Genomic DNA, 24089 nt, shown 5'->3' with positions numbered 1-24089 from the left:
CTCAAAACCGTCGTCCTTGCGCGAAAAACCCCAAGCGTAAGTAAAGAGTTTTTCGCGTTGTTTTCAAATTTTGAGAAAACTTAATTTTTGAGTTGTTTGTGATTATCTCAAACTGTTCAAAATTTTATCCTAAACTCCTGATCATATTTTAGATGAAATGGTGAAAGAATTATATTGCTTCGATTGATACAAGTCGAGATATTCACGATTAAGATCTGCCCATTCTTCCATATGGCTAATTTTGAAAAGGCGCCCCATAGAAAAGTAAGTCTTTCAATTGACTGGAAAATTTTGGGATTTTCGAAATCGAAAATTCAGTTTTGATGCCAAATATCTTAGAATTACCTGAAATGTCGAGATCTGGTGTTGAATGTTAAAATTTGTTTGACGTAAATACTATGAGGCGCCTTTTGAAAATTTGCCCTGTGGAAGAATGAATAGAATCCAAGAATTCTGATTTAGGAATTCAACTTCAGAATACTTGAACAAAATTCAGGATATGAGTTTCAGATTAGAAATTCAGATTAGATCTGGATTCTTGAACTAAATATTTGATCTGAACTCTGATCCTGAATTTTTAAAACTGACTTCTGAACCAGAGTTCAATTTTTGAATTAAGTTTCTTTATTCAGGTTCGAAAGCCAAGTTTCGAATTCAGCTCTAGAACTAAATTCGGATTCTGAAAACGAATTTAGTTCCATAACTCTAGAACTAAATTTATGACCTGATTTCTTGATCTGAATTCCGAACCTGAGCTTTGCAGCTGAATTCTAATAACTAAAGTTACGTCCTCCAATTATGTCTGTGACATTACCCATCCGCCTTTTCTATTTCATTAAAACATTAATTTACGTCCATATACTAAGTGATTTAGACATAATTCAATATCAGTCTACAAAAATGATGATGCCCAAAGAGTTGCAAACATTTAGTGACATAATCTGTAAGGAACATCCAAACATTCGTAGAAAAAAATCGTAAAACATTTTTCATATACAGTAAAGAAAACGAAATTTGACTCACCTCGTATAATCTCTCGACTATTCCCAATCTGGAAGGTCACCGATACTCCGGGGCTAACGTGGAACAGCACCACGTGTTCCGACGGTTGTGGATGGGCTGGACAGTAAGGCCGCGTTTGGGGTTCGAAACCGGGACCAAAATGAAACACCGGTTCCACGATTGGCCAGGCTGCTGCACTGGTGGCGGCGGCAGCGGCGGCCGAATGTCCAGCAGCTGCAACACCAGGATTTGTTGGCATCGATGTAGCAGCGATGGTGGCCGCAGCTCCTGCCGCACTAGCCGTTGCCACCGTAGCTATTCCGTTGATCAGCTGATGGTGGTGGTGATGATGAATATGGTGCATCGATTGAATGCGTTGAGGCTGCAAATTTGGAGCCACTTTCAGTGTGGCAGCACCGGTTTGCATCGAAAGAATTGATGCTGCACCGCTCCCATTAGCTGAGGAGGATGCCGAAACTTGGACCGTACGAGCAGTTGGAGCTACTACTGCGATCGCGGCCGTGGTTGTTGACGTCGGAATCACCGAAACGCCACTTCCGCCGCCTCCGCCAGCCGGTGGTTCCGTCGCCATCTGCAGACGACGATGTTTCTTCACCGTTCCTATTTGGTAGTATTGCGTCGTCGGAGGTGGGAAGGAATATTGATGGAAATGTTGTTGCTGCTGCTGCTGCTGCTGTTGTTGCTGTTGCTGATGATGACTGCTGACCTCTTTCTGGGCTAGTATCTGCTGCTGTGGCACGGAGGGTAACACAGGTGCCTTTACCATCGAAAAGAACTTTTTTCGGGAGGCACCCACACCACCACCGCTTCGGTCTGTAGTTTCAATTATGCTTTTGTCCTTTTGTCTTTACCCACAAGTATCTCGCACACCACTCACAATTAGTTCACTTTGTAGTACACGATCAGATGATTAACACGACTGGACAACAAAACTAACGAACGAAAAGAAATACATTAGCAACTGCTGGATTTTAAAGTCTACAATCTGTTTGACGACATCAGGATGGAATCCACAATCACTTTTATTAATTAACTAATTACACTATTATGTATATATTTCATCGCAAGTCTCCCTACTTTCGTGTAAGCCAGCGGCGGTAATTCAACAACGACAGACGACGATAACAACCACTAAACCAGTAAGAGTACTTGACGTGTAAAAATTTGCTGGTAGCCGATGATAGCTGCCAGCTTCCTCTCTCTCTCTCTCTCTCCCCCTCCCGGCCACTTTCCTCTCTCACCGACTGTGCAGTTGTTTTCTTAGCTGATGATTTGGCAACTGTCGTCATTTAGTTGCTGCTGTTCCATCAATTAGCGAATCATCCAATTACGCACGTTTTCTGCCCCATCGTCGATTGATACACAACGAAAGTTTTATGCTATGATATCAGTTGGTCGGTCGGTCGGTCAATCATAGGACGTCACTCAAAGCAACGGGGTTGTACATAAACGACGTAGACACATAGGATATAGGCACATAAGAGAGCGAGAGAGGGAGAGAAAGAGGGAGTCTATTTTATACGAATTTAATGCCTTCTGATTGAATTTCCACGCAATGAACTTCACGAAAAACGAAAGTTCGATTGTTATTGATTATAAAGTTCTGGCCTCTCGGCAGTCCGATAAAAAAATAAATTACATGAGGGGTGTGGGTGTCTTGCCTCAATCGAATTTTATGGAACATTGAAAAACGAAGTAACAATAAATCTTTATCATGAATCAAAACTCTAAGTTTAAATATTTTAGTTTGTAGTAGTTAAAATCAAGGACTGGGAAAGTTCGAGCGTACAAATGGACATTATTGACAAGTTGTAAATTGCGTTCTACGTCATTTATGAACAATCTAAAATGTCAGCCTTATTCACATAAAGTAAAACGTTTACATCAACAACCTGAAAAGAAAAAAAACACAGGAATTAGTACTGAAGGCTATAAAAAAAACATGTTAGTGTTATTTGTGGCAATCAAAAATTGAAACCTAAATACGCAAACGCAATACAAAGCTTACAAACAATGTACATCAGAGAAATTTTTAGTAACGCGGCAAGTAAATACCAATAGCTTAGATGCTTTGGAGATAGTGAACTCTATGTGCACCTTTAAATTTAACTTGGAATCCAGAAGAACACCCAGGTCCTTAACAGACGATGCGCGTTCGAGAACAGTTAATGGAATATTATAGTCGAACTTGAATACAGACTTTTTGCGACTGAAAAAGATGACGATTAAAACCATTTTGTTAATGTTACACTAATTAGTTAAATTATCCAACTGTTCTTGTAGGAACTCTGAGTCAGCTGCAGATTTGATTATACGAAATATTCTAAAGTCATCGGCGAACGATAGTTTCATACACTTGATCGTTGAGATACAATAAAATTATAAACGATCCAAGGTGACTTCCTTGAGGAACTTCAGAGGTAACAGCAAATGGTGAGGTTATATAGTCTCCTACGTTCACTATCATTTCATGACCAGTTAGATATGATCGAAGCCAATTCAAATTCCAAAATCAAAAATCGTTGCTGCAATCCTTTTGTAAACGCGAAACTTCAAAAAACCATATCTCGAAACTTCCCCGTACCATATTGAAATAAAAAAATACGTGTCGAATATTCTCGAGTTCTTTGCCGAAAAAAAATGCGTGGAATGCCCAATATATATTGTTCTTTAATTTTTCCGAAGAAAGCGAACCTTTATCTCAACAAGTTCGGAAAACAATTTTGCATCACTCTAATGATAAGCGCCACCCTTGTACTATCTATATCCAAAGAAGGCTCCTTCGACACTGATCATTTGCCCTGAAGACATCGCCGCACTAGGTTATAAAATAAGGCAACAAATATTTTTGTCCCCTTAAATTGTGACTCCGGAGCACTGTGCATTGAGATCGCTACTTGGATGTCTGATCTCTGTGACTTCGGGATGTTCTAAAAGATTCTTTTAAGCACAGTTCCGGAGTGTTTGGGAGGTTCATATCCTTCGGCACGAGATCGATATCGTTCGCCTTATACCACTGTAGCATGTCCATCGTGTAGTGGCATGATGCCAAATCCAACCAGAACATCGTCAGATCGTCGTGAGTGTTCAAGAAAACGAGAAGCCGCTTTGGAGATGCTTCCCCAGATACACCAAAAATTCAATTGATGGTGCTTGCGATAATGAAAGATGTGTATCGCTTTGCGCAAGTTAAAATTGCTTGCCAAATTAAGAACATCTTCTGTGTCCGGACGATCTCTGGAACATCATTCTGGAATCTGGTTGAAGTTCGCCTCCACATACGAGGTATGTTGAAAAAGTATCGCGAATTTTAAATTTTTGCAGGCTACGTATGATCGATTTTTGATCTTTTGGTTGCTACTCATACTCGTGACCCTCGCTTATGTTGACAATTCCGGCCATTTATTCATTCCAGTCAATTTTTGACAGCTATTTTGCGTGGACGTGTTTCAGTTCGTCTTCGATTTTCGTCTATCCTGCAAAATGGAGGGGATGGCAGCTTCCATTGGGATGATTGAGCTTTGGTTTCTACGTCATAACCAATAACTCATGATTCGTCACCAGTTATGACTCTCTGGAGCAATGTTGTTTCGTACCGGACAGAATTCATCTGTTGTTGACGTGCTCGAGCGTCCGGAACGCTCTTCGTCGTGGTTTACGTCGTTGCATTTGTCCAAATTTGAGCTACTTTGGCATCGGTGGTTTCCTTAGCTTCTGGTCGTACAATTTCCGGGCACGGCTGTTGCAACCGTACTTCGTTTCTCGTCACGGTTTTGTGAACTTCGGAACCTTAAACGTACGAAGTCCTGTTCGAGTTTTGGTATTCTGCACGGAAGCCCTTTCGAATTTTTCCGAGCACGCTTTTCATGGTATTTTTGGGAACCACTTGAGTTTTTGGAGACCTGAAAAGGGCTTTGGTAAATTTCCCTTAAATGTTTTTGTGTTGTCATTTGATTTTTTTCTTTACTTCATAAAATTTCAGATAACGGGAATTCTACAGCGTGCCAAAGCTTTGGCTTCAGAATTTCAAAGCGTAGTATCAAGTTTCAAAAACTGAACTACAATTACAACTATAATAACTAACAGTTGTAATCCTCTGAAATGTTTACTCTGAAATTCCAGCAACTTCCAGTCATTATTAATAATATTTCCTAAAATTTCCTGAAGTGGGTCACAGTTTTCCATCTTTTTAAAAATTCCCAGATATGACAGAACTCGAAACTTCTTAGAACTAACGTAGTCTTATGAAATGCTTCGAAACCCTCGAACCTGCTTCGAAAACTTTTACAGAATTAAATGTTTTCTTTCAAATCAGATAATTTTCACATTCCGTAGATGATTCTTCGCAAAGTTTTTGCAATATCACATGATCAGATGTTTCTCTTTTAAACCATCGAGTCGGAAGCATATCTTCTCAGATAGTAAATATTACTTTGTGTAAGAAATGTCTTCGTGCAAAATTTTTCCTGGGTGAACGGAAGAAGGGAGATTCAAATAATTTCAAGCCTGCGAAAGCAGGCTGATAAGCTCTTAAGTTATTGATTTGGCAAGACATCTGATGTTGCTCATGTAATTCAGTAAAACCCGAATATTTCGAAATTTACTGGAGCTTTTTATACTATCAATCCAAATTACAACGATATTCAACATTTCAAAGCCATATAATCCGAATGAAGAAATAATACAAATGATTTTGACATTAGTCGTGTGAAAGAAATAGCAAGAATTATTTTATGCAAAGAAATCAGAAATTCATACAAAATTCGAGGTATTTTAAAAAGCAACTCGAGTATGGTGTTCAATTGGGCAATGTAGCCTATATTTTTCACGAGAACATGTCTTACTTTATGATGAAGCGACATTTCAAAATTGGCTCTGTGGAGACATGGATAGAACTTTATCGTGAAAACTATTTAGGATGAAATTTTCAACAGTGTGAGATAACTCAAAGGTTTTGTTTTCTCATACTTGTGGAAAAAATGATATATAGCCTTTTTCACACCCGGACGACAACTTTGAAATAATCAGGCACATATTAGTCCCGTTGTTCAACTGAACGTGTAAGTAAGTAAACCATCGGTCGAAAACTGGTCATTTCGTGTAATGCGTTAGACAGAATTCAAGTTCAGATTTCAGTTCCGGGATGAAATTCGGAACCAGGATTCTGAGAATGAGTTCAGTTCCAAAACTTTGAACTAAATTCATGAATTGAGTTCATGAGCTGGATTCCGAATCGGAATTTTGTATTTGAATTTAGTTCCAGAATCCTGGTCTAAAATTTAAGTTTTGCTGTAGAGAAATAAAAGATGGCAAAAAGCACTCAACTGCTGCACACATCGAATAAATTCCAAAAGTCGATTCTTTTTAGAACCTTTCAAATATTCCCAAACAACTACGCGAAGTTTTCTTCCACTGACTATGTAAATCTACAAAAAGAACACCTAATGTTGTATTTTTTACTCTCGTTTGTTCCGTGTTATTCAATTGAGTGAAAGAAGCCAGTTTTATTCGTATTCGCGTCCTCCAGTTATGTTTCTGATATTACCCACCCATCTTTTTAGCATAAAATGAAGATCCAACACTTAGTAACTTAAAAAGGACACGCTTGGTTTAGTTTTGATTTGAAAAACTGATTATAGTTTCAATTATATATTTTAACCGAACAATAATTCCAGTAGCGTACCTAGTGGGGGCGAAGGGGGCATCCGCCCCGGCCGCAACATTTGAAGGGGGCGGCAAAGTCATCTTTGGGACCTTCTTTTTTTTTGCTCGTCGAAGGTCTTTGCGGATTTCCGGATTTTTGATTTTTTGCTCACTAATCCCACGATGGGAGCGGCAAATTTCCTTGGCCCGAGCGCCAAATATCTTCGGTACACCACTGAATAATACTTATGGCTCTTTGGGAAACATTTATAGCCCTTAGAAGAGGCGATTTGAAGAATTTTATTTGTTTCTAGTCTACTTTTCAGTTTTTTTTTTGCTGGAATGCTTCAGAATGGCTGTAAAATTAACGTTGCACAAAATATGATGCTCGATGGCCCGAAATTGTTTAATTCCTCCTTTGTTCAATATTGTAGATGACATTTTGCTAGGACGCAAAGCACCAGTTCCATAATGCTAGATGTAGTTTCACTATTTTGACATTTTTTGCGCACTTAGCTGTCCGTAGGAAAGGTGATGCTCCTAGCAACTGTTACAATTCGTTATTCATATGCCGTCTCCACGATCCGTCTTACATCTGCACTCCGCCCATCTTCGCAAGGTTACGATAACACATGTACTGAACAGTCCCGGGCCTAACAAAGAGGAAACGATTTTTTTTAAATTCAAAATTAACTTTATTCATCAACGTGATCTCCATTAAGAGCAACGCAATCATTCCGGCACCGCTCTAACATTTCAATACCACTTTTGTAGAAAGATTTATCTTTTGCCTCAAAATAGGCCTCAGTTTCAGCGATAACCTTTTCATTCGTGCGACATTTTTCTCAGGTCTGCGAACAGCCAGTAGCTGCTGGGAACCAAATCTGGCAAATACGGTGGATGTGGGAGCCAGTGTTTTGATTGATTTGTGACACGGTGCGTCGTCTTGATGAAGTAAAAATGCGGTCGTTTCATAGCAATTTCAGCCTTCAAACGATCCAATAACGCTACATAATATTTACTGTGAATGGTATTCCCTTTCTCAAGATAGTCGATAAATATTACACCACGCACATTCCAAAATACCGAGACCAGAACCGTTCCAGCCGATTGTTGTGCTTTCGGGCGGTTTGGACGAGGTTCACAAGTTGATGTCTTCTTAGATGACTATCGCTTTGATTCCGGAGTGAAGTGGTGAATCCATGTTTCATCCATTGTCACATATCGACGCAAAAATTCCGGCTTTGTTACTTTGAAACATGGCCAAACACTGCTCAGAATCATCAACACGTTCTCGTTTTTGATCAACAGTGAGCAAAAGCGGAATCCACTTTGAACAGAGCTTTCTCATAGTCAAATGCTTATGCAATATAAAGCCAACACGATCTTTTGATATCTTTACGATGTAAGCTAACTTCGAATTCAAAACATTCAAAACATTTTGTGGATTTTGAGCGTTCCAGATACTCGGACGTAGCACATTACTTCATCGTTGCTTTGACCAATCCTACTAGAACTATATCTTTCAATGTGGTACAAAATATTGTATTGTTCGATATGAGAAATAAACACTGTCCCAGAAAGTATGGACGCACTTTGATTTCGCTGTAAATAATTCACAAGTGTTAGATATTCAAATTTTATTCGATATACTGATAATATTAGACTACAACAACAGAATATTATTCTTAACATTGGCTACTTAGCCATTGTAGACTAGCTGGCGCACCTTCTTGCGAACGTTCCTCATTAAATTCCGTACAGACTTCTTGACGACAAGTTTTGACACTTTTTTCCAATCTTTTTCGTACTGTTGAATGGTTACGGCTGCCGAGACACGTTTCCTAAGATGTGCCTTCGTTAATGCCCAAAATTCCTCAATTGGTCGAAGTTGTGGGCAATTTGGTGGATTCATGTCTTTTGGGACGAAAGTGACATTTTTGGTAGTATACCATTCTACCGTTGATTTCGAGTAGTAGCAAGAAGCAAGATCTAGCCAGAAGACAACAGGATCCTTGTGGCTTCGAATCATGGGTAGAAGTCGTTTTTGTTAACATTCCTTGATGTATATTTCGTTGTTCATTAAAGCAGTGTTGATGAAGGGTTTCGAAATATTACCGCAGCTACGAATTGCTTGCCATACCATAGCTTTCTTACCAAATTTTTCGACTTCAATCGATGTCTCGGACTGGTTTAACACTTGCCCTTCTTGCACCGTATAATATTGTGGTCCCGGCAAGGGTTTGTAATCGAGTTTCACGTATGTTTCGTCGTCCATGATTATGCAGTTCAAATTTCCAGCAAGAATCGTATTGTACAGCTTTCGAACCCTCGGCCTGATCGATGCTTCTTGTTTCGGACTACGTTTTGGTTGTTTCTGCTTCTTATAGGTTCGAAGATTCAAACGTTCTTTAGCACGAAGAACATTTGACTTCGAAGTGCCCACTTTTTTGGCTACATCCTGATCTGAAACCTCCTTCTTCTGCTCGAATGCCTTCAGTATACGTTTATCAAACTGAGGGTAAGCAGAACCTTTTTTTCGACCCGTTTTCGGTTTATCCTCAAAGGTGTTATTCTCACCGAACTTCCTGATTGCATTTCGCACGACTTTTTCACTTACTCCTTCCATTTTTGTTATCTTTTTCAGTGACAGTCCGCGTTCTGTGCACCATTTGTACACAATTTTTCGACGTTGTTCTGCTGAAAGTCCACGTATTTCGAAACAAACTAATAAAAACGAATAAACAACTGCACAAGTGGTTAGAGAAGAGTGTAAACAACAGGACGCCGCCATAAATATTGACAGATTCTGAACCATTGCGAAATGGCAGTGGTTTTTGGTTGAGTCCATACTTTCTAAGACAGTCTTCAGTTGAAAAGATTGCCAATCCGACGTGCTTCAACTCTACGAAATTCTCGATGATGACAACTGGCTGCGTTGTCGTGTAATTCACGACAGTGATTAAAGATCAAAACTGAATCCACATTTTCTAGAACTATAATCAATACTCACGTGGATTGTTGAGTTATGGAATTATTAAATTAGTTCTCAAACGTCTTCTGGATTTTTTTTTTAAATGAGAATATAGTTTTTATACTCTCGTCAGAAACCGTGTTAATTCCAGAACCCGTGTATAAATAAAAAAACGTGCAAAAATCCGTGTAAAAAGAAACCTTAGTGTAGATAACTCATAATAAGTTTAAGGAAACCGGTGATTTTTATAGCATCAATAATTGCTGTCAGACGTTTACTGTTGTCCAGATAACTCGCTCTCGCATTACACGTGACGTGACCCTAGCCAAAAAGGATATGACGCATGACTATTTATACCGCCAAGGCTTCCATTTGCCACGTTATGGGAAACCCTTGCGACGCGCGTAAATACACAGCCAACCAATCGCAGTTTGCCACGTTTATCTGCTTACTTTCATTCTTTGCTCACATTCCCGGTGATGCTGAATGTTTTACATTATTGCTTCAGCAGACGCGACCTAAAACAAATTTCCTGTTTCGAACGATTACTAGTGTGCCATTGACACCATTCGTGCCGTGTTTGTGTGTACTACCTACTGGTGTCCACTCAACAACTGGCCTGGTTAGTGAAGTGCTAATACCGGAACAACAACAACAAAAAATCAACCAGAAAAAAATGCGTCAACAAAATTTAGAACATTATCAGCCACTTGTTGCGAAACGGTCGGGCTAAAAGGTTAACCGAAGCCACATGCAACGTGGCCGTCACTCATTTATTTGGAGTATTGCCTTGTTCCGTAGTTGAATTTAAATTTTTTCACTTTACTAGTTAGCCCCTTATCTAATCGTATTCGCCTCAACACGGCGACTTTTTGGTACAGTGGAGTTGGGCGAGGGAACCGGCTTTCTATCACCTCGAACCAGTAAACGTGGCCGAAACAACTTGGGAAGCCTGCTTCATTCATTACCCTGTTTCTGTATCTGTCGAAGGCAATAAAAAAAAGGAATAACTGCTACCTTCACAATACACAATCGTTCAATTGACTTGACTACTGAACACAAGACGCGATGCTTCGAACAAATGCCGCCATCGGTTGGTCGAATGACCTTTGCTCCTTAACATCTGTGATATTAATTATGATCGCAGTAGCTCATGATGCGTGTGGTGATTATGACGACGACGACGACGATGACAAAGAAGGCACGCAAAAATATCCGTTCAACCTTAATTCTAGAATCACGATGTCACCACGAAAATATTTTATGTAAATAACGGAGAGAAATATGAAACGATATATTTTTTTCAAAATTCTCAATCATGAATTAGAGTACAAATTCTCCTCGTGAAGATAAAACGTTTTGCTTGCGTGCTTGGAACGGCATTCTATGAATGAAACTGAGAGCGATATTATGAGTAAGCATCATTCATAACTTATATATAACGACACCAGCTAGAGAAAACTGGAACTCGACATAAATTTCCAATAAAATTCTTATTAATTCGAGAAATACGTTCTGGGTCCTTATGATATTATAATCCTAATTTGCGAAAATACTAAGCCCCTCTTTTAGAATCCGGATTCGCGGTTCAATACATAGGGCGCTGGTCTTACAAGCCAGTTGTCGTATGTTCGAGCCCCGACCTGGAAGTATTCTTATTGTCAATAGGATCGTAGTACTAACCTTCTGAGCGCTAAGAATCGACTGCGAAGTTTGTTGAAACAAAGGTCAAATTCGACAAAAGGAATGTAATGCCACGACTTTGCTTTGCTCTTTGAGAGTTGAGAAACTTTTCAATGAGTCTCATAGAGAGAAATTTATTTATATTAACATTGCCAACAACTGGGTTATAGCATAAAACTGCGGCCTGTTTTGACTTTCAGGTTACATATCTTCCATATCATACATAGTAGTCTCTGCGAACCAGTGTAGGAAAAATCATGATCAGAAAAAGTTCATTGTATTATCACTTTCTAAAAAAACTCCAAACTGAAAAAATCACTTCCGAGATTTTCATTCATGAAACAAGCAGTGGCGTCTCGTACTCATGTGCACCTCGTGCACTGCACAATCGGTCGAATTGAAGGAATGAACTGCGTCCCCAACCCCATTAAAATTCAATTATATTTTTGGAAGTATCTGTTGTCACTGTGTTAGTGTCTTTTCCGTGCACATGAGTTACTGCACAGATTCAAGAAAAGAGAATTAGTCAGTTCAGCTCTGAGATTTGTTTGTTTAATAAAAAATCCCATCCGAAAATATATCGTTATCTCATTACATTGTAAAACACAAGCGAATCTTCATTTTTCAATCATTAGTTTTCACTTACAACTGCTATCATACCACATAAGCAGTGCACAACTAGTCAATTTTGTCACGAGACGCCACTGGAAACAAGCATACAAAAAACTCTGATCCTAAAAGTTCAGAAGTGATTTTCGCTACTGAATTTCCACTACACATCAGTTCGACACCGAAGTAAATCGTGCAAAGTTTAATTATTATATTCTCATCAATAGAAAAATCTCTACTGAATAACTCCGCAACGGAGAAATAATAACTGCGATATATTCGATGCACGTAGGGTGGTCAACATGAACATCAATATTTTTTCTGCACTATTTAGATTGAACCCAATAAAACGCTATTTGGCATGAACTTGATTTATAGAAGTAACAGGAGCGCAGGATTTTGCATGTCTCGAACACACAGCAGGTTGAGTGCTCGAACAGGCGTATCGATAACCCTGCGCTTCTGTTACTTCTGCGTATGATATTCAAATTAAATTGGGTAATATTTTTTTAATCAGCTGCATAACATGCGTTGCGATTATTTTTTTTAATGGTTTTATTATTATTATTATTATATCTATTACTGATCACAGCATTTGCCGCTTTTATTAATGATATTACTCCACCAGCACGGTATTGCTGAACGAAATTCGAATACATCACCACTATTGATCCAATTAACAACAGATTGCAAATTGCAAAAGCTAAAAATTTAGGCGTACAGAACATTTTCAGTAAGGTTCAGTTTTTGTTCATCGATGAATTTATTCATCATGTATTCTGTAAAGGGTTGAGATATAACGGCTATGAAAATTCATTTCTCAAAAATCATCTGCTCAAAAATCATATCAAATCAATATATTCAATGGGCGAACTTTTTTCTTAAATATCATCGAGAAATATTTTCACCAGTGAACTAATATTTTGCCAAGTGAGATCAGTTTCAGTGAGAATCGCAAAAAATCAGTAGTGAATTTTTCTTCAGTGAAATTTCTGAACTGTTTTTTTTTGTTTTAAAATCACTTGCGAAAAATTTCAGTCGCGGTTTTCGAAATTTTGATTTTCTTCCGTAACTGATGAGGACACATTGAAAACTGGCAACTTGAAAACGGAAATGTAAATGAATCGATCTCCCTTATGAATTTTTTTTCGGTTTTATGTTCAACAATCATTACTTTCTTTATTTGAATTTATATAAACATGAAGAAGTTCGGACCGATGACGGTAGCTTGATTTTTATTCCAGTGATTAACCATTCTGAATATGCGTTGGGAAGCTACTGTCATACAGTTTCAGAATCAATATCTGACATTTAGCTGAAGCGTAAACAACAATACGTTTTTTAGTATGAAAATGTCGAAGTGTTCTTGCAAGGAATTCTACTTCATTTTTTCAATACGAAGAATACAGCCGTCGAAAGTATTTTGGTGGAAGTATTTGATTTGGAAAACAAATTACAAAGTTTGAAGAATTGTAGCAATTGTTAGATCAAAAACCATCGCAAACGCAAAAAGAATTTGCCAAAGTAATAGAGTCAGTACTTCGCCAACGATGAAAAGCAATGGAAATGCTCCGAAAGGTTGGCAATCGGGTGCCGTATGAATTGAACGTCGTTTCCTCACGTGCGAACAACTACAACAACGACACAAAGGAAAAGATTTTTTGCATCGAATTGATCGAATTGTTACTGACGATGAAAAGTGAGTTCTTTACGATATACCAAAACGAACGTTTACCCCGGCTATACATCATCATCGACAATCGTTCAGAATATGTAGGGCCTGAAGATTATGCTCTGTATAGGGTTGTGGTATATTATGAACTTCAGCAACCGGATAAATCTACCAATAATTGATGCGTTTCAGCCGAGCATTGCAAGAAAATTGACCACAATACACCGATAGATATGACAAAGTTCAACGCGCAAATGAGAATTCCTACCCCACCCGCCGTACGGCTCAGACATTGCTCCTTTAGATTACTGACACTAACATGTAATTGACGAAGCAGTAATGGTTTTTTTGGGACGTCATGTTACAATAGTTTCGATGGCGAACTAATCCCTATTTGCAGAGAAATCTCTTGAAAAAAACCCGCATTATTAACGAACATGCTTGGTATACGAACACGGCCCAGATTTGCTGATAAGCTTAAATCAATTTTTGACCTGGTAAGCAATTTGCAGCTTCGGACAACAAGTTTTCGTTACAATGTACAAGGACGAGTGCCTGAAAAACGCATTTTAGCTCAACTTTACTCGAATCAGAAAAATTGGATAGTTGTAAAGCGAAAATTGGGAAAGACCGCCATATTTGGACTGCTAAACTGTTTTATTTTATTGAAACAATCCTAAGATTAAAACTGATATCTTTCGTCAAGACATTAAGTGAAAAAAAAATTAAAACATGAAACTACAAAACTCGTAATCTTTGCTTCAAGATCATGTTCAATCTAAATCAGTAGCACGGATTTCAACTAGCTTCCAGTCTACGTTTCAAGTTTACAAGTTCCATAAAAAGGAAAGCTTGAATACACATCCATCATGAGGGAACACAAGGCAGGGAAAGAACCGCTTACAATCCAATATTATGTTATCCGTTACTCGTTACGTCGAATTTCCCTGTTTACCTTAATCGCCGGAACCAAAAACGGTACAAACACCGATGCTACGAAAACAAACACGCTATTAATCACGCACAAAACATAAAATAGGATTCGATTTCCCGGATCCCGAGTCTAGTTTCCGTGCCCGGATCATTGCCTGTGTGACGTAAGAAGGGTAATTTTTCCTCACCCACACAACATTCGTGAATGGAATGGAACTTCTAGGTTCCATCGCAGCATCGCTGTATCTGCTAGCTATGCCCTTGCCATCGGTAGGTCGACCACCGGACGGAAGAACCACAGACGTGCTTTTCGCGAAGGTGGATTTCGTAAGCATCGCCATCCCATCGACGCCCACCTACTACTCCTTTCGCCATTACGAAGTGTCATTTTCCGATACGTGCAGAATCCGACCGGAATTGCGGAGGAGGACAGCCTGATGACATGATAATTACTTCAACATATGGAAAACTCCCGGGAGACATAATTCGCTCTGAAGTGTACGACTAGTAATTTAGTCTCCGGAGTGCCGTTTCCGTTCGCGGAGTCCCAAAGAAGTGGCGGCTGTGTGTACAACAAAAAAAAAATTAAAATCAAAAACATAATTAATCATGCTTCCCGTGCCGTTGTTGAAGAGCTGGCGCTCGGGATCGGGACCGAATTGGCAACTAATGGTAGATAGCTGAAAGCAATTTGCAATAATGCACAATTGCAATCAGACGCTGCGCGTTGGCGTAAATTGTAATGTCTGAAGCGGCCATTCATTAATTATTTCTCAAGTGATATAATTGCAGGGGCCTGAATATGCTAAAACTGTTGAGTTAATAAAAGTTGCATCGGAAAATCCAAGTTTTTTTGTTGTTGTTATGAAATCCAAGGTAACCGGCGACGCTGAAAAAAAAACTCTTCCAAGAAATACTTTATGTCGGGGAATTCGGAATGACTAATCTCAGACGAGCAAACAAATTGGCAGCCGATGTTTGTAAAATAGCTTTCATAGTCGTACGTACGCGGTTGATCGGTAAACATTTACATGCCGGCACAAGACACATATGTGCGAGGTACAATCGGACTGCTCGCGTCGTCGAGGGTCAGCTGCTGGTTATCTGAATCAATTCTACCGTCAGTGTATTTATTTATTGAACGCTTTGCAACTATTACCGTTCTTCTAAGGCATGGAAACCTCAAATGGCCTAAGCTCAATCAATAACGAATCGAAATATAAATTGAAGGACAATGTTGGAATTTTAATGCCAAATGGAAGTGACAAAATGATGTATTTTTTTTTTGTTATATTAACTCGCAGTACTAGATAAAATTATAAAGGTGATAATCAAGCCTACTTGGGTTCGATTTCCAACCCCGCGCATAAGTTCTGGAAGTTGTTAAAAAATATTCATTAAAAATGTAAAAAATGGTAACTCATAATACCAAATTGTTTAAGAACAAGTCATGAACTAGCTTGAACACACGACTTTTTAACCAAGACACAATGGGACAACTATCAGTTCTGTTTAAAGGGTGCTACGATCAAGCACTGCATACTGTTTGACTTGGATATTGGCTTTTCAGTTGAAAAACTGATGTTTAAATTGTGCTCGGGCATTGCGAAAATTCGAAATACTCGCATGTTAGGTTGGTGAAATAGTCTGTGATGATAACTTTCTCATATTAGCATGTTTGCACAAATATTACTTTTTTTTTTATTAATTTTCCAACTATTGAAAAAAATGGTTCACATTGCCTTACCCTTCACTATGATTGTTTATCGTTCACAACTAATTCAAGTAAATAAACAAGAGTTGAGAAGTCGTCACTTGTGAACGAACAATATGACGATTGTGCTTCTTGACTTATAAAGGGTGTTTATTGAAGAGCTTGCTGATTTGAAATTTAAATAAACCACCTACCAAATTATGGAATGACCAAATTTTTGTTCTATTTAGTAGATAATTTCTTCGCATTTAACTTTTGAACATGATTTTGGGACGATGGCGGCCACGACTATTTTCACTAAAGTCATTCTGGAGGTCCAATTTTCAATCAAATTTTCAGGAATTTGACAGCAATGACACGTTGAATATTGATTTCCACAGCATCAATCGCGTCTGATTTATCCGCATAAACCAATGACTTCACGTAACAGTTCGGCTGAAAAGTTCGTATCGTTTAATAGAAACACACATTTTTTTGCCAAAATTCGTTTTTATTATTCAACATAATTGCCATCAGAGGCGATACAGCGATTATAGCGATCTTCCAACTTTTCGATACCATTTTTGTAGTACGATTTGTCCTTTGCCTCAAAATAGGCCTCAGTTTCAGCGATTACCTCTTTATTGCTTCTAACGCTATATAATAGTCACTGTTGATGGTTTTTCCCTTTTCAAGGTAGTCGATGAAAATTATACCATGCGAATCCCAAAATACAGACGCCATAACCTTACCGGCCGATTGTTGAGTCTTTCCACGCTTTGGGTTCGGTTCATCGCGTGCAGTCAACTCAGCTGACTGTCGATTGGACTCCGGAGTGAAATGATGGAGCCATGTTTCGTCCATTGTTATATATCGACGAAAAAATCGGTTTTATTTCGATATAACAGCTCCAAACACTGCTCAGAATCATCAATTCGTTGTTGTTTTTGATCGATTGTGAGCTCACGCGGCACCCATTTTGCACAAAGCTTTCTCATATCCAAATATTCGTGAATAATATGTCCAACACGTTCCTTTGGAATCTTTAGGGTGTCAGCTATCTTGATCAACTTCACTTTACGGTAATTGAAAATCATTTTGTGGATTTTTTTCACGTTTTCATCGGTAACAGCCTCTTCTGGACGTCCACTGCTTTAATCGTCTTCGGTGCTCATATGACCAGTACGAAATTTTGCAAACCACTTACGAATTGTTACTTCGCCCGGTGCAGAGTCTGGATAACACTCATCAAGCCATTTTTTGGTATCGGCGGCACTTTTTTTCATCAAAAAGTAGTGTTTCATCAACACACGAAATTCCTTTTTTTCCATTTTTTTCACAATAACAAAAGTGCAATATCTCACAAACTAATAACCAGACTGCTGTCAAATTTATACACGTATCTTTTGAAGGTTGATACTAACTGAAAATGGTATGGATTTAATTCTAGTGGCGCCCTCTCATAGAAACGATACGAACTTTTCAGCCGATCTGTTATCTCCACAAAAAACAATCGAGTGGCGTCAAATGTCACGAACGCGGAAGCCAATTTACTGATTCTTTTCTCGAAATAATGTGGTCGTTTAAATATTCTTTCAATAAGTCGATTGTTTCGGGCACAGTATGACAAGTGGCACCATCCTGTTGAAACCACATTTCATCCACATTCATATGTTGAAAATTGGGGATCGAAATACCATTGATCATGGTTCTGTATCGATTTCCTTTCACGGTAACCCGTCGTCCTTCCTTATTTTCCAAAAAATAGGCTGATTCCAACAGCCTGTTTCTTTAAAAATAAGGTGCAAAATTAAGTTCAATTCCTGAATACGAATCCCGAACCTTACAAAAGGCATTAAATTTTAAATTCTAGTCAAAAAATCAGTTCCAAAAACCTAGTTCCCGAATCTGTAACTATATAATTTGTATTCTATAACTAAATTCTGAAACTGAACTATGAAAATGAGTTCTATACCTTAATTTAAGTTCAGAATTCAGGTGGACCTTAAACTCGTCCAGATGAACATCGGAACTGAGACCTCCTCAAGACCGTCGTTCGAGTGCGGAAAAGGCAGCGGGAAAATTTTTGGATTATTTATGGTTATCTCACACTGTTGAAAATTTCACCACCTGATCATATTTCTTATAGTATGAGGAAAAAATTTCTCGTTGCGTTTTGTACAATTCGATTCTACCCATTCTTCCCCAGGGATAATTTTGAAAAAGCGCCCCATAATAAAGTCGTATTTACGATAAAATCTTAAGTAGAATTGGTCTCTCCCTCCGAAAAAAGTAATATGTTATCACACTGAAGATCCTGATTTTAGCATATTTCGATTTTTCGAATTTTACAATTCAAGTTTTCTTTTCCATAATATATTCGGAGAACGTTCGTCGATAGGTTTTGGCAAAGTGTGCTCTAATAACTGTCTTCAAGCAACACATGGGTAGCGTTCTGTTTGGGCTGGATTGGGCATCTTACCACTACGGAAAAAGGCTATGACAAAAAACAACAATGGAGTTCAATTCAAACTGGTGTACTGTGACGAGGAAAGTAACCTGGAGGACTGTGCAAAACTTGATGGAACTGGAAGCTTGTAGTGACATCTATGCATGGCTTAACATGTGATTCAACATCTATGTATCTATGCTTGACATCTGATTCGATGAAAAGAAGTGCAAGCGTCTCTGCACAACATCCGGCAAAATCAAACCGGGTTGACGGTTCAATGCATAGGGCGCTGATCTTACAAACCAGTTTTTAGTGTCAGTAGGATCGTATTTTTTCAAATTAAAAATTGATCTTTCATTGTACGAGGTTAAACTTGAGCATAATGAAATTTAAGAAGATTGCATCGCATTTTTTGGACGCTTGAGCCCAATTTTTTTCGAATTCCTGCATGTTCCCTTGCCAGTCTTCTTGAAGACCCTCTTCACGATTGCCCAGTAACGTTCGATGGGTCGAAGCTGAGGGCAATTTGGTGGATTGATATTTTTCTCAACGAAATGTATACCCTTTTCCGCACCACTCTCAATTGGAGAGTGGTTTTGGCAAAGTGAGCCGACGCTAAATCCGGCTAAAACAGTGGAGGTGTACTATGCTTCTTATGTAAAGCCAGCAATCTTTTTTGGAAACACTCAGATCGACAGATTTCTGCATTTATAATCCCGGTAGTGTAAAAAATGGTACATATTGCTTGCCATACCATCACCTTTCAACCGAATTTCTCCACTTGAATCGACCTGTCCGCATCGCTCAAATCCTCCCCAAAGACGACAGTAAATTATTTTGGACCTGGAAGGGTTTTTGAGTCCTCCTTTACATAAGTCTCATCGTCCATCAAAACGCATGCATCCGGACACTGCAAAAGACGCGAATACAATTTTCGGGTCCTTGTTGCTGCTCGCTTCTTCTGTTCTACACTTTATTTCGAGATTTTCAGCTTCTTGTAGGTCTTCAGGTGATTTCGCCTCGTTCTTGCTTTTTTTGCCAAATCACGTATTGATATTGATTTGTTCTTCATGATTAGAGATCCACTTTTTGGTCCAGTTGGAAGCACTGGGTTTTCTTCCTCTTCCTGGTAGCGCGTCCAAAGAATAGTGTTCCCCAGACTTATTAATGATAGTTTTAACACTGGCATGATGAATTCCAAACCGCTTCGCCAATTTTCGCATAGTAATACCCTTCTCACTTAGCCATGTGTTCGGAACCTTAATTTTCACTTCCTTTTCAATACGCGACATTGTGAAAACGCAAAATTTCAACCGCACAAATAAGTAAACAAACGAAAGGTGACAGCCAAACGCACAGCATGCTGTGATCCGAGCATAAAAAACCATCACAAATACATGCGTACAGCACAAATGTATGTGGACAGCTTATTTTCGATACACTCCTTATAATTTTTTTTCTACTTGGTGGGCAGTAGAACAAATAATATATTCAAAATGGGCATTCGACCATTCGACACTGATGATTTGTTCGCTCTATTTGGTGCTTGTTATTGCGTAACATTCTGAAACGATCATAAATTGATGTACTTATTTCTGTAAAAATTGATCAAACTTTCTTTTTTTGGTTTTTATGTACTGTCTGTTAAAGGAACTAGAAAGTTACATAAATATGTTTATGTATATTATGCCGTGATCTATCGCGGTTCAAAAAAAAATGTGTTATTCTATTCAAAATGTTTCTCATCGATTCTTGAAAGAAACCAAAGGATTGTTTGTGTATTAACCTTCAGAATGAAACAATAGAGAAAGAAGTGAGCTGCACTATTGCAGGTACGTCCGGCACCAGAACCCGAGAGCTAGTATAATCGATGTCGGTTCGTAGGGCCATCAACTAACATGACGTACAAACTCTACTAATTTTATACAAATTTTGAAGATTGACGATGACGATTTTGACATCGTACTCTAAACTACAATGTAATTTTTTTGTCGTGACTTACTTTACTATGGCGCGGCTTTTCAAAATTTACCCTCTGAGAGAGTGATCAGTTTTTGATCGTGAATATCTCCTGTTGTATCTAACGAATCAACATAATTCTTACTACATGCCATCGGAAATATGGTCACAATTTTATGATAAAATTTTCAGTTGTGTGACATAATCTCAAATAGTTCCAAATTAAACTTTTCTGAAATGTTTGGTATAAACGAGTATCAAAGAGGATAATTCATAGGGCGCGTTTGCCTTTCCCGTATTTTGATGGCTCATAGCTCAGTGATCTGTGGAAGGATTTATATAATCTAACTACCAATAGAATCGAAAATTTTTAACTTGAACGTGTATTGCAACAACATTGAAGTTTTTTCAAACACTATTGAAAAACCTGTCTGATTTAACTCATGACAGCACCAGCCAATCAGAACGCGAGATTTCTGCTTCTGTACAAAAGCATCCATATAAAAGTTGAGTGGTTCATTTTTCCTACCATTTGCTGAGCAACTGTTCCCGAAAAAAGACACACGAGAGCAACATCGAGGACCTGTCGTCTCACTGTTTCTCGTTCTGCGAATAGGAAAAGGAATTTTGGCAAAGGGACTGTCCGTATACCACTGTCATTAGCAGGTATAAAATGAAATGTGATGTGAGAAATAGCGTCATTTAAGTAAAAGCAGCTACTCTTAACGTACGAGAAACCGTCAGCACGATGGCACCGAAATCCGGTAGAAAGGCAGCCAAAAAGTCCAGCAAGGCCCATTCAAAGCACTTTTCAATGCTTTTCAGACAATTCAAAGCACTTTTCAGTGCTAAAGATCATCATAAAGAACTAGTTGAATTTGGTCGCTTTCTTACCATTTTCTGAGCAACTGTTGCCGAAACAAGACACACACGAGAACCATCTCAGATCTTGTTGATTGTGACAATTCAAAGCACGTTTTAGTGCCACAGATAATCATAGAGTTAAGTAAAATTTCAATATTTCATACCAAAAGATTCATCAAGATGGAAGTTAAAATATTTTGCACCGTCACTAACACACGCAATGCGAAGTGATGATGTTGAACACATCTTTATACTAGTATAGGGTCTTCCCATCGTTTATCGAAAACCGGGAACCAGGATAGCCGGAATCGGTTTGTTTACTTTAGTTTAGTTTAGTTCTGAATCCAGTTTAGGAAATTGTTCGCGGTTTTTGTTCCGCCGCTCCAAGTGACGGTGTACAATATTGAACACACTTTACCCTATAACTCCGGAACCGGAAATCAGAATCCGGATGAAATTTAGAAATTTTGAAGAATACGAATCATTTGAAGTTTGTGGAAATAGGTCAAACCATCGCTGAGAAAAGTTAGAGAGATCCATTTTTGAATATATGACCAATATCTCCGATGCTCCCGGAAGCGGAAACCGGGAACCAGGATAACCGAAATCGGTTTGTTTAGTTGCCTACTGATAATGGCTATCACTTTGTGTAGTTTTGAGACCGGTATGGAAATTTTTTCACGGTTATTGGAGCCGGAAGTCGGATCCGGATGAAGTTCGGGAATTCCTAAGGAAACCACGAGACCTTTCATCCCACTTTGTCAAAATCGGTTCAGCCATCTCTGAGCCAAAACCTAGTGAGATTATTTGATACACAATCAGACATTGCTCAGCTCGACGAACTGAGTCGAATGGTACTTTTTAGCAATTGACAATATTTATTGACCCATCTGAATCCGATGTAATAACTATAAATTTGTTTTCGTTATAAAAAATAATCGGGAAAGAATTTTTGATTAAGAACAAGAATTTGACTCATACATTTTTTTACCTAATTCTGCAGAAGCATAAAATAAAAATATCTTCAACATTATTTGAGAAAAACACCGAACAAAAATAGATTGAGTGTTCCGATGGTTCAACAACCTCCGGGGAGCATTTTCAGAGGCACCGATTACTGCAACTATCTCTGAGTAACTGTGCATTAAAAATACGTATAAGAAAAGTGTGTATGGTCGTGAGAAGAGCTTTTTCATATTCTTTGCGAATTATCATATATGCAAAGTTGGTTTTTATATTGCGAGGGATCAGATTCCAAAACCGGCATTCCCTAAAAATAACAGAGACCAATGCCAGCGAAATATTACTATCAAATCCTTACTTCCAAGTAATGGCCAACATCAATCTTTCCTTCCAGTAATAAACACCAATCAATTCTCAAGTATGCATCGAAAGTGAAGCTAAAAGCTAAACTATTATTTACTCTAACGACAATTATCTACGGGCTAATGACTTGTAAACAATTGGGGATTTCGTAGTCGCCAAAAAAAAACAAAAAAAAAAACAAGCCGGATCCCTTGCCCTGGAACGGAAAATATCATTACGCTACCCATGGATTATTCATCGTCTTGACAATGCTTGGACGAATGGCAACTTCACTGCGACTCCCATCACCCAACCGCCGTCCTCGTCTCTGCATAGACGTGCACCGTAGAAGATGCTCCTTAGCTTGCAGAACCTAACCACCGCAATGATCCCCATTTCCACTTTGATAAATTTACCCCCTTTCCGATACAACACTGCGCACCAACCGACACCCACCCACACCACACCGGGCAAGAAACGCCCACATGCAAGCTGAACTAGCAACAACAAGAATTGCGAATTCTCCTGTGGGAAACCATTTCTGCAAGCTATCAAACTACGATCAGGGAATGTACCAGCAAACATCCGGACAAAAGTTAGAAGAAAAAAAATCCCTAAACCATACGTATTAGTCTGAGCGATAATCAGTTGCATTTTATGTGGCATCTCGCAGCCGTATTATGTCTGGCATTTTCTGTCCACGTCCACGTCTGCTTTCGTTTCCAGAGCGCCTCCGCTGAGCGGTTGGGTGCAGACAAAAAGGGAAAATGCCAAGCAAGATTGAATCAGTCTGTGCTTGTACGGAATATTCCTCCATCGATGTTTGATGGCCCTAACATATTTAGCCGATTACTTACACTGCTGGTAGTCCTAGCAACCGGAACCGAACGCTGCGGACGGGCGGCTGGGTTTATAACACATTTTGACACAAAATTCAACACTTTGGTCACTATTTCCGATGGAATTTACTGATTTCACTATTCCGGATTTCTGCGATGACACGAAGAATAGAGTTTGAGGATTGTAAAACTGATTGACGTATCAGAAAACGCAGCAAGCAGTTCAGCGATTTTCTCGCTCCGGTGGGAGACTGTGTGCGTGTCAGCCACGGATCTTCGGTCTGCGCTGACAGGTCGAAAGTGAATGTGAACCACGACAGGGGGCTCCGAGTGGGCTGTTGCGATAGCGCCATCTGTTTGTGACATAAAACGCAATTTTTCCACAATTATCTACCCAACTGATTATAATTCAAATAAACTTTTACATCCCCCCAAGCGGC

The 24089-nt window shown here is 38.9% G+C and overlaps 1 protein-coding gene across 2 annotated transcripts in view; it reads right to left on the bottom strand.

Moving 5' to 3' along the window:
- The window catches only part of LOC131431977 (fibronectin type-III domain-containing protein 3A), a 157425-nt gene extending 133540 nt beyond the window's left edge, over window positions 1-23885 (bottom strand). The window contains exons 1-3 of one of the 2 annotated variants that reach the window (XM_058597975.1): window positions 23668-23885; window positions 2265-2915; window positions 1024-1955 (exon numbers count right to left, since the gene is read on the bottom strand). In XM_058597975.1, coding sequence (XP_058453958.1) covers window positions 1024-1789 — 766 coding nt within the window. In that variant the 5' untranslated portion in view covers window positions 1790-1955; window positions 2265-2915; window positions 23668-23885. Of the gene's footprint in view, window positions 1-1023; window positions 1956-2264; window positions 2916-23667 lie in introns of those variants that run through there. The other variant, XM_058597976.1, reaches the window with a different exon arrangement.
- Window positions 23886-24089: the final 204 nt, after the last annotated feature.

The sequence above is a fragment of the Malaya genurostris genome, chromosome 2 (genome assembly GCF_030247185.1).
Source record: "Malaya genurostris strain Urasoe2022 chromosome 2, Malgen_1.1, whole genome shotgun sequence".
NCBI lineage: Eukaryota > Metazoa > Arthropoda > Insecta > Diptera > Culicidae > Malaya > Malaya genurostris.
The sequence above is the reverse complement of the archived record's forward strand: the minus strand, read 5'-3'. Positions and strand labels throughout refer to the sequence as shown.